General features: G+C 40.8%; 1 protein-coding gene across 1 annotated transcript; it reads left to right on the top strand.

The window, feature by feature from the left end:
* Positions 1 to 3120: 3120 nt before the first annotated feature.
* On the top strand, positions 3121 to 4998 carry pou4f3 (POU class 4 homeobox 3). The gene is made up of 2 exons (XM_035783161.1): positions 3121 to 3240; positions 3526 to 4998. The coding sequence occupies exons 1-2, from the start codon at positions 3121 to 3123 to the stop codon at positions 4420 to 4422; spliced, it is 1017 nt and encodes a 338-aa protein (XP_035639054.1). The 3' UTR covers positions 4423 to 4998.
* The last annotated feature ends 7189 nt before the right edge of the window (positions 4999 to 12187 follow it).

The raw sequence follows: 12187 nt of genomic DNA, 5'->3' as shown, positions 1-12187 counted from the left end.
CCCAGCTGGGTCCCAAAGTAAGCGGGAAGGAGACTGGGTAGGTATAGAGGGGGGTGGTTCTGGGACGCCAGAATTCACTGTTGAACCCCAATGAAATATCTTCCCTATCCCCATCCCCGTCTCAACAACATCAAGCAAGTTTTAGGATAGTGCTCTTTTGACACAATGGATTTATAACACAATGTCCTGTGTATTCAGAACTCATCTCTGAACATCTTTGCACCTCAGCTTGACAATGATACAAGTATAGAGGGGAGTTCGAGGAGTCTGACTTCCCTTAAAGTAGGCCTACTGTATACAAAAAGAGTATGTACCCTGCCAAGGTGCGCTCTCTCTCTCTCTCTCTCTCTCTCTCTCTCTCTCTCTCTCTCTCAACAGGTCCTTGTGAGAAAAGACCTTGCCTGTTTTAATCTCTATAATGAATAAGAACATGCCAATGTGGTAATGGATGCCTGCCACTGTGCTGCTGAATTATTCACTGTCTGGGGAACCGGAGGAAAGGTGGCTCGGATCAGATGGAAGCACTGTGTCACTGGCCTGCCTGGCTCTTCTTTCTACTGCTGGGAGAGACAGTCAGCATGCCACATGAGATATAATGCACTAAGAACATATATAAGAACAGGTGTTCACCTGGATGGGGGATAGAGAGCAGAGCAAGGTACTGCCCAGCCAACATTGCTGTTGTGTGTAGGTGCCTTATGTATCTACAAGATCCAGTATTCAGATTTAGCCAATGTAGATAATCATGAACTGACACTATCCCAATGCAATGAAGAGGATTAAGACCAGACATATCTGTAAATAACAAGTGTGTGTCCTATTGGATGATCAGCATAAAAGTTATCACTATTTGGGTCAGTCCTGATTAAACTACAATAATTTTGGCTTTAGCCTGTTGGCTATCTGGGAAATACAGGTAGCTGCCAAAATAAAGGCAACACCAGTAAATTAGGTATACAAGTATACTGAAAGCAGGTGCTTCCACACAGGTGTGGTTCCTGAGTTAATTTAAAGGGATACTTCAGGATTTTGGCAATGTCCTTATCTACATCCCAGAGTCAGATGAACTTGTGGATATCAATTGTATGTCTCTATGTCGAGTAGGAAGGAAGTTAGGTGTAGTTTCGCAAGCCAAAGCAAAGTAGCTTTAGCGCAATGACTAGAAGTCCATGGGTATCTGCTGGCATGCAGATAACCATAGACTTCCAGTCATTGCGCTAACGCTAGTTAGCATTGCACTAGCACTAGTTAGCAACTTCCTTCAAACCCCACACAGAGACATAAACGAGTTCATCTGACTGCAGGGAAGTACATAAAGAGCCTTTTTGCTAAAATCCAGAAGTATCCCTTTAATTAACTCAGGAAGCACCTGCTTTCAGTATACTTGTATACCTAATTTACTGGTGTTGCCTTTATATTGGCAGCTACCTGTAGTAGCAATTAACTTTAACAATTAATAGCCTAATTCTGATATTTTTTTCACTCATTGGTTTTTTGACCAATCAGATCAGCTCTGAAAAAGCTCTGAGGTAAAAAGATCTAACGTGTCAAAAGATTAGTGGAAAAAAAATATTAGAATTGGGCCTTTGCCTTTGGAAACTCAGCCAAATGAGCTTAAGGGGTTTAAAGTGTGTGTGTGTCTCACCAGATCTCAACCTAATTGAAGACATATGGGAGATTATTTTCCACCAACAAACACCAAATGATGGTATTTCTCATGGAAGAATGATGTTACATCCCTCTAATAGAGTTCCAGACACTTGTAAAAGCTATGCCAAGGCACTCTGAAGCTGTTCTGGTGGGTCGTGGTGGCCCAACGCCCTATTAACACACTTTATGTTGGTGTTTATTTTACTTTTGGCAGTTACCTGTATGAGCAAATAGGAGAGGGCTGTGGTTTCAGAATAATTGTTAAAGTAACTGGCCAGTGAAAATCAAACTTTAAACTTTATATTCTGTTAACTCATATCCAAATAATGTCGTTAACATGTTAACATCAATTTACCAGCTGTTGCTTGAGAGATAGCCATGGGATTTATACATAAACCAAGCGAAATAGATTGCTCTTTCGTTTTTGAAAAAGTATGTAGTGTGAAGTACAATTGTTCTTCATCTATAATTAGAAAGTTTGATCAGTGAAGAAAAGTTTGACAATGTTTTGATGTATTTCTGTTTCTTTTAATGTTTTGAAAAAGGTTTAGTACATAAATTTGCTTTTTGCACAGTCTCAGATTCTCAGCATAAATTGATTGGGTAAGGGAATTGTTAGTCTATTTGTGTTGGCTATTTCATCAACACACTTCAAAATGTTTTTTGTTTTTTTACACAACTTGTGTGGTATTAATTTGCCTCACCCTCCGATTGTTGAAGAGTGGATGGGGCAGGTAGCCTAGAGTTTAAGAGCGTTGGGCTAGTAACTGAAAGGTCACTGGTTCGAATCCCGGAACCCACTAGATGAAACGTATGTCGATGTGCCCATGAGCAAGGCACTTAACTCTAATTGCTCCATGGTCGCGGTCAACAATTGTTGAGCCCTGTCCGTGACCTCACTCTCAATGGAAGGGGGATATACAACAAAAACGAATGTACAATGTAAGCGTGTGGAATATGTGAGCGCCCATGTTCCCTCATTTAACTGTGAGAATCACGAGACGCCAAGACTGGTGCTGAAGCTAACCACTCTCCTGTTTTATCATTGATGCAAAGAGAGAAGAAACATGACCAAATTAAGAAAAATAGACTGCCTATATTCTCTGTGTTCATTACATTAAGCCTGGAACCACAAGTTAATGTAGACATACAGAGGCCTAGATACAGTAAGGTATTGAGATTATTGAAATGACGTCTGCGCCCAGTGGGACATGCCTAATAGGCCCAAACGTTTTGTTTCATGGGCCATTTAATTGCGTTCACTTCCAAGCGCGCATCACGCTTGCGCACAGTACCTAGGCCATTCCCATGATTTGTAACTTGTAAGTTGAGTAAAGGGGCAGGTGGGGGGGAGAGAGAGAGACAAACCGGGAGGTTCTGCCAATTGAAATAGCTCAGTAACAGCAGCGAGCCAGAGAACCGAGCCTGCCTCTATGTCAGGGCCACTTACCTGCAAGGTGCGCAACGAAGATGATGACCATGAACGGCAAGCAGCATTTCTCTATGCACCCGGTGCTGCAGGAGCCCAAATACTCTGGCCTGCACGCGAGTTCGGAAGGCATGCGCAGGGTGTGTCTGCCTGCCCCGCAGGTATGTTAGTCATTTATTTGAGGGACAAATGTATAATAAAAAATAGACATTTAAAAGGTTTTAAGTGGATCAGAAGGACTTAATTATCCACTACCGTCCTTGTTCTTTCTCTCTCCCTCACAACCCCTCCCTCTCTCTCATCCACATGTCTATTTAAGCTGCTACTTTCATATTAATTTTTATGACCTGTGCTTTGAAGAGGGTTCTCCCTGTTCATGAAATGTTTTTTAATCCTGAGTTGACAGAATTCCCCACTGACTTCAATATGCGCACTCTTGCTTGCAGCTTCAGGGCAATATATTCGGTTGCTTTGATGAGAGTCCACTGGCACGCGCGGAAGCTCTGGCGGCTGCTGACATTGTCTCTCACGGCAAGAGTCACCCTTTCAAGCCTGACGTGACTTACCATACCATGAGTAGTGTCCCCTGCAACCCCAACTCCTCTACGGTGCCCATCACCCACTCCACCACCCTGACCCCTCACCACCACCACCACCACCTCAACCAGAGCTTGGAGGGGGATCTCCTGGATCACATCTCGTCCAGTCTCTCTGTGAGCGGGATGGGGGCTCCGGATTCCTCTATGATGGCCACTCAAGCCCACCAGCACCACCTCCAGACCATGGGTCACCTTCACCAAGCTATGGGCATTGGTCATCCGCACTCATTGTCTGTGCACAACGGAATGTCGTGTGTCAACGACGTGGAGTCGGATCCTAGGGAGTTGGAAGCCTTCGCTGAGCGGTTCAAACAACGGAGGATAAAGCTCGGGGTGACCCAGGCGGACGTTGGCTCAGCTCTCGCCAACCTGAAGATACCTGGGGTGGGCTCTCTCAGCCAGAGCACTATCTGCCGGTTCGAGTCCCTCACCCTCTCTCACAATAATATGATTGCGCTAAAACCTGTCCTCCAAGCCTGGCTCGAGGAGGCTGAGGCTGCTTACCGGGAGAAAAACAGCAAGCCAGACCTTTTCAATGGCAACGAACGCAAACGAAAACGCACTTCGATAGCCGCACCTGAGAAACGATCTTTGGAGGCATATTTTGCTATCCAGCCCCGTCCCTCTTCGGAAAAAATAGCTGCAATTGCTGAAAAACTGGACCTTAAAAAGAACGTGGTTCGTGTGTGGTTTTGCAACCAACGGCAAAAACAGAAAAGGATGAAATATTCTGCTGTGCATTAGTTCAAATAATGCCTAAAATACGACATTTTGAAGAGATAACGGGGATATATCAACATCTCATGCCTGACTGGAATTTACTACTGAGACTCTATAGGATTTATTTACATTTCAATTATTTCGTTCACTTTTTTTGTCCTGTTGTTTAGTTTGGAATTAAACGTAACGTGCTAAAGGTCTCTTGGAGGAAATGTTCGTTGTTGATTTTGTGACTGCCTATGACACCTCTTCAATCACAGAACTAAACCATAGGGCCTAATAAATAGAGGGAGAAAATGACTTCTCTCTCGTGTGATATGTCCTGTTGAATACTCATAAAACCTGTTAGTTGTTTGGACAATTTAATCAATTACACTAACCATTTTGACGTTTATGATTCATATTTAAGATGGAATGAATGTGTGTTCACTGCATAGGGGTAACACAACCACCCCAAAAATGCTAATAAATGTGCTCTCTTTGTGAACTAGCTGAACTTTATTTACCGTTATGTGTAAACGAGTCAAATACTATTCACATTATTTATGACGCAACACGAGTTGATTTTTTTAATAGGCTAATTTTAAATAAGGCATGTCAAACCGGCATATTTTGTCATGGACTATTTTGATGTGAAAAATGTAAAACAGTTTGGAGTATCACTGAAATACTATGAGTATTTTTCTTCACTCTTGGATTTCACTTGACAAAATGAGTGAAGTTCAAACTTCATTAATAAATCATTGAATATTTTCTCAAATTCCATTGAATCAGCAATTGATTATTTCGATAAAATGTTGCATGATTATTTTGTGTTTTAGTCAACTGTAGAGAATTAGACATTTGCAGGCCATTACCACTATTACAACAGGCTATTACCAATTTAAAAACATTTAGGTTGAGCTTAAAGGAATTTTGCCATTTGTGTGAGGTTGTGATAGTATTGTATTTAACTATCTATTTTGTTTCTCGGGTTGGACTAGGGGAGTATTAACTCAGGGTTTGTTCCTGGTCTGAATAAATCCTGCCTCAAGATTACAGGCGATACAATCATTGTAAAACCATGAGTTTCACAGAGAACATGACTTGTTTCATTTAGGAATTCCCAATTCTCTGCTGCGATTAAAAACGACTCATATAGCACATAAATACGATTGAAAAAAGTACATATTTCATTGCTGAATGATAAACCAAAGTCAAACACAATGCAACAATTATATGCACATGTAATTTATGTTTTCCTTTCATTGACGCACTGTTACCAAGACATTGGTCCTAATTAGATTGGTTAATAATTAATGCCCTTGTGTCACTGGGTTATATCGTGGGGTTTGAAATTATTAAGTAATGATGATGCAATATTAATTATATATTGGTATAAAACGAAGCTTGGAGCTGTGTGGAGGGCTGACAGTGTATGGGAGCTCGTGACTCGAGGGATAGAGGGGACTCTCACAATGCCAGGTAAGGATTTGAAGATTTCAATGTATCTTTTAAACCAGTACGAAAGTCAAGAGAATTTTCCACGGTTTTTATCTGTGTGTCGTTCCCCCTGCCCCTTTATATTCTGAGTTTTTGTACTCAAGTTAAATATATTATTATACTAATAACAATGCAATAGAGTTTGAAATAGTATGTGAAACTACTATTATTGTTTGAACTTGTAATAATACCAACTCACTTCATTATATTTGTCTTTATTCTCTTCCTGATGAATAAGTGCAGTTGTATGAGTCATTTAGTATTGGATACTTTTTCTGTAAAAGTGGAACAGCAGGTCGAGACTTTAAATAAAATCATTATTTGATTCAATTTGTGTAAATTCGATGTATATATTAATTTTAAGTAAAAACAAAAATAACATATTGTTAAATATACTGTAAGTTATTCACTATAACTTGAAGTTACAGGCCACACACGGTATTCCCAAGTGTAATAGGCTCTCTGGATATTTTAGCCAGAGGATCAATATTTTGCATTTGAAAATAAAATCAGTGGATTTGTAATATTCACTTTGATCTTAAAATGTGATTAATTGCTTAGGCAATGCGTAACTTATTTTAATAAAGGATAATTTGAAGGAGGGGCAAAAGCAACATAATAGATCGTCTACTTGCTCATGAGGATAACCTAATGGACATTTTCTCTCTTGTTCTGTGTCTTGGGAACATGTGATCTGTGGCTGCAGCTTATTTATCCTGGTTTTAAATCAGGATAAATAAGCTTCACCAAAAAGTGAAATGCTTATATTGTTCAATCTAACTGTTTTGTTATAATTGTCTTCATGTGTTTCTGTTTTATTTTTCTACAAACTTTAAAGAATTTCAGAATATATTTCATCTTCCAATGTCTGAAGACTTTCCATATTAATGTTAAAGAAATGACTTGGAGAGGAAGGTTAAATATTTTTTGGGGCTAGGAAGCGTGTGTAAATTATTGATCGCTGTAATACCCCTATTGATATCATAACCTCTTGCTATGAGGTAAATTGAGCTGAAGGTTAGCAAAGACAGGGAGCATGTGGCGAGTGAGGCCCGTTCTATTATTCATTCCCAGTTGGAAAGTATGGCAATTTCTCATGTAATAATTGAGCTGCATTACCCCCGCATATTTATTTATTAAACATTCCTATGTGCATTTTCACTTCAGATTAATTGCAAATTTGCTGCGAAATATAACTTAAATAAGACTCTGAAATCTTAAGAGTATTTTTACAAAGTCAATGAACAATATTTTTTTTATGAAAAATGTAAGGTATTGCATAATGAACTTTTATAACTTTATAACTTCATAAGTTGACTTATAAATATATATTTGGACCACATCAATTGAATCATCAAATATTACATTTTGTTGTGGTGGGTGTTGGACTTGTTATGTCTGCATTTGTGGGTTTGAGTGAGTGAGTGAGTGAGTGAGTGAGTGAGTGAGTGAGTGAGTGAGTGAGTGAGTGAGTGTTTGAGAGAAAGAGAGACGGGGGGAGAGAGAGAGTTAAGCTTGCTTGGGATGTTTTCATGGACTGGTGAGAGACGGTGCTCGACAGAATGGGGATGAGAGCACTGTTTAATTGCGGAAGACGGACTCCCGGATGGTGTTCTTCACTGCACACCCCTCCTCTCCCTCTTAGCCTATCCTGGTTGGTTAAGTCTTCGGCAGTCCCAGTGAGGAGAGCGAGTGGGGTAGGTAGGGGCGATGGCAGAATCGAGACACCGCCATCTCAATTATTTATAAAGTGCCAGTAGCAACAAATGAGAATGTGACTAATTTGGAGGCAGACAGCTACCTCTGTGCATTTTATTAGCCTTCTCCTACTTTTATCACATGCCAAGCCATTCCAGGAATCAGCTCACAGCTCTTCCCAAGCATGTCATCGAGTCATCCAGAGGGATTTCTGTTACTAGGAAACACGAGGCTGCCCTTCAAATGTGAACTTCGTTGCGTCCTCTATTCCTTCCATGTCCTCCATCTCTCTCTACCCCCACTTTTCTTTGACTTGCCTTTACCCTCAGCCTGGGTTTTTCATGAACCTTTCTCTCTGGTGAATGCATTTAATTGAGATGTTTCAACAACGGTGACAAAGGTGTGTATGTATGACCGTGGATGCTTGCCAATGGCCACTGTATAATTGACCAACATGATCAAAAACAATCCTTCCTACCTTGGCTACCATCATATCCGTGTACATTCCTACATATTGTACAGTACTAACCAGTTGCATAGAGTACATATGACACCCAGGCGGGGATTGTTTTTTGTCACTTTTAGACTCTCTACATGTGAGGAACCTTGTTACATAACTATTTCAAAGGTTGTTCTACTGGGAAATAAATTGTAAAACATTCCATTCAATCTATTTGTTTCATTAGTCCACTGTTGATACAGTCCCAAACTGTTTTGCATGTCAGCAATTAAGTTTTCAAGATATAGAACTTTCAAAACACAGAAAGTGTCACAGTAATGATGCATTTTGCATCATGTGATGTCTTTTTTTTTAAGCACCATGAAATATTAACTGGGCTACATGGAACCTCTTCCTCTCTCTTAATACTAAACAATACAGCTTGCTGCCCAGAATTGTCTCTCTCCATAGGCTCTTGAATGACCTCTACATTATGCATGGTGCAGTGGTTATATCAGGCAATTTATCCCCTGACCTCCCACACGGATACTCTGTTCTTCATTTCAGCACCAGCACAACATAGACTCACAACAGTCCAGACTAAAATCTATGGTTACCCTTGGACCGAACACCTAAATTCTACAATTTGACAGCATGCAAATGTGTGCTGCTGCATGTGTGCAATTCGCTATCTGTAGTTTACCATCACCGTTTGGATACAATTTGTTACTAGGGAAAACACAGTACTGAATATGCACATTTAAATCTGTTCTTATAGCTCACATGAAACGATAAATATGCGCAAAGCCAAGAGCATAAGTATATTTTCTCTTTTTGTAGTTTTGTTTTACAGTCAAGCGTATGAAACAATGCTCGAATGTCTTCTTTCACTGTGCCACCCGATTTAAACAGTCAGAGGAGAGGGGGCTTCTGGGAGGACATATAGCCTGGGATGCCACCTGCTTAATTCACCGCCCCCAATAACACTATTATACACCGCATGCATAATTTAACAGCGCTCCATTATAAAAGTGCCCTGAGAAATGAGATTAACCCACTCAGAAATAACTCACACTGGCGTGATTTCCTCAGAAAAGCACTTGAAAGAGCTCATGAAAGCAGAAACCAGATGAACACATCTCTTCACAGTCTTTAGAAATCTTATCCAAAAAGTGAACCGAGAGAGGGAGAAAGGTAAGAAGCTTTCAAAATAGCACGGCCATCTTGTCACGCCTCTACTTCTCCAAGTCGATCACATCAGATGGGTTCACTTTGTGACCTGTGGAGTTTGACATTAAGGTCTTGTGACAACAGGCGCCCATAGAAGGCGTACAAACCAAAGCACTAGAGTGGGCTGCAGGCACATTATTGTCAGGAGTTCATGCTGTCACTCTCCATGGACTGACTTTTGAAGAGACATGAAAAACAGTGCGAGTCCATAGAGGGGCCCCGGGTTATCCTACAGCAGATGCAGTCATTGGTCCCCTGCTCCCCAGGCCTGAAGGCTGCCCTGGGGCTAAACTCCCCAAAGCACAAGATGAAAAACCCTGCCAATGAATCAGGGTGAGGCGTACAAATAGCTAGTATTCCTGAGCTCATTTATGTGGGGCTTTTATATGTGGTTCTACCTGCACAGATCAGATTTGATCTGGGAAGCCTGTGTGATCAAATTGAACCGAAGGGCAGATTCCATAGCCTCTGGGCATCAGCTCATTACTGTTTTATTAGGGATTCCCTGTGGGATTGTGATCCTAACTGTACTATAGAAAGAAAGATAGGGAGAGGGAAACCTTCCTTCATATTCGGTTAACACCTTATTTGGATATTTCATCTGTAGATGTTATAAAGCTACAACTATATTCAGCTGCGGGCCAATTTTTTCTTGAGCGGATGGTCAGGGGGCCGGAACACAATTACAGATCATTTCTAGACTGCAAATTGACCGCAAGAAGCCCAAACAGATAATATTGGACTCAAACATAATTTTAAACCTTGCTTAAATTTGTATTGGATCACATCTCTATTATGTGTGGGAATACTTTGTAACAGATTTCCAAAATTAAAATGTATTGGAGTGGATTTTCTGGTGTTTTTAGTCTTTTATGTCCAAAAATAAATATATTTTAAAATAATCTTTGTTTTCTTGCTCAATTTTTTTTTGGGGGGGCCAAATAAAATCACCTGCGGGTAAATTGGCCGGCAGTTGGGGAACACTGCTGTACAGACTATCAGTAACATTTCAACTATCTACTAAACATAACCTTAACGCTTACCCTTATTCTAAACCTAACCCGAGCAAGCAGTTGCTTGTCAACAGACAGTTTATTGATAGTGTGACCATCTGTAGAGCATTTACAGACAGACTATCCAGACTATCCAAATAAAGTGTGACCTCTGCAGCTAAGCCAAAGAGGTTTCCTTGAGACATACAAATAAGGGCAGGCAAGGATGCGCAACACTCCAGAATATATCAAACTAAATGTAGCTCACCCATGTTTACCTTTAACAAATGATGAAATATTAAGAAAAGCTGAATAATTCAGTATCTCCATGAATAGTCATATTCTCTCTGCCTCAATGAGTTCACAGGTCAGTGAGAAGCACCACCAGCAGGCCGCAGTGTTGCACTGTAAAACGTGGCAGTGACAACAGAAGGAGGAAGCTGTTGGTTTTATTTATACTGAACAAAAATATAAAACACAACATATAACAATGTCAAAGACAATGTCAAAGATTTCACTGAGTTTCATATGAGGAAATCAGTCAATTTAAATTCATTAGGCCCTAATCTATGGATTTCACATGACTGGGAATACAGATATGCATTGGTTGGTCACAAATACCTTTAAAAAATGTAGGAGCGGAGCAGAAAACCAGTCAGTATCTAGTGTGACCACCATTTGCCTCATGCAGCACGACACATAAGTTGATCAGGCTGTTTGTGGTCTGTGGAATGTTGTCCCACTCTTCAATGGCCGTGCGAAGTTGCTGGATATAGGCGGAAACTGGAACACGTCATGTACATGTCGTACATGACGATCCAGAGCATCCCACACATGCTCAACGGGTGACATGTCTGGTGAGTATGTAGGCCATGGACGAAGTGGGACATTTTCAGCTTCCAAGAATTGTGTACAGATCATGGTGAAACATGAGGTGATGGCAGAGGATAAATGGCATGACAATGGGTCTCAGGATCTGTCACGGTATCTCTGTGCTTTATCAAGTGCCATTGATAAAGTGCAATTGTGTTCGTTGTCTGTAGCTTATGCCTGCCCATACCATAACCCCACTATTGGGCATGCTGTTCACATTGACATCAGCAATCCGTTCGCACACGCAGTCCACGGTTGTGAGGCCGGTTGGATGTACTGCCAAATTCTCTAAAACGACGTTGGATGTAGCTTACGGTAGAGAAATTAACATTAAATTCCCTGGCAACAACTCTGGTGGACATTTCTGCCAATTGCATGCTCCCTCAAAACTTGAGACATCTGTGGCATTTTGTTTGTGTGACAAAACAGCACATTTGAGTGGCATTTTTGTACACAGCACAAGGTGCACCTGTGTAATGAGGTGTAATCGGTTTCTTGATCGTCCATCCACCTGACAGGTGTGGCATATCTTGGCAAAGGAGAAATGCTCACTAACAGGGAAGAAAACTAATTTGTTCACATTTGCGAGAACTTTTGAGCGTATGAGATATTTTATTTCAGCTCATGAAACCAACACTTTACATGTGGCATTTATATTTGTGTTCAGTGTAGTAATGAGAACACATGAACGGTTGCATGCCAGTAGTGAAGCTCCTGCTGCCTCTACTGTATGGCCTCCCTTCAGAGCTCACTTTGCATCAATTCAGTGATCATTGTCCAGGGAAGGAAGGGAGTGGCAAAGTGCATTCACTTCAAAAGCTCTTCAGTCCCAGCATTTACAGTATGTCCCACCAGATAGATGTAAATCATTTCACATCAAATCATGGCTAGCAAACACAAAGTAATGGCGATTTCAAGGGCCATGAGAATACAGTTGAGTAAGATGTTAGTAAGTTTAGCTACTGTTTCACACCAGCCCTGCCATTTCAGTGGAAATTAATGACCAGTCTAACCTGACCATTGAAAATTCATGGAAATCCTGGAAAATGTGTAGGTTAAAAACCAGACTTTGAAC

This window comes from Oncorhynchus keta, chromosome 12, assembly GCF_023373465.1.
Source record: "Oncorhynchus keta strain PuntledgeMale-10-30-2019 chromosome 12, Oket_V2, whole genome shotgun sequence".
In the NCBI taxonomy this organism is placed as follows: Eukaryota; Metazoa; Chordata; class Actinopteri; order Salmoniformes; family Salmonidae; genus Oncorhynchus; species Oncorhynchus keta.
Note: the sequence above shows the minus strand (reverse complement) of the source record. Positions and strands in the feature narration are given on the sequence as shown.

Coding starts and splice junctions, on each gene's coding strand:
- pou4f3 (XM_035783161.1), top strand. CDS start 3,121: ATGATGACCATGAACGGCAAGCAGCATTTCTCTATGCACCCGGTGCTG. Junction 3,241..3,525: donor TGTGTCTGCCTGCCCCGCAG/GTATGTTAGTCA, acceptor TCTTGCTTGCAG/CTTCAGGGCAATATATTCGG.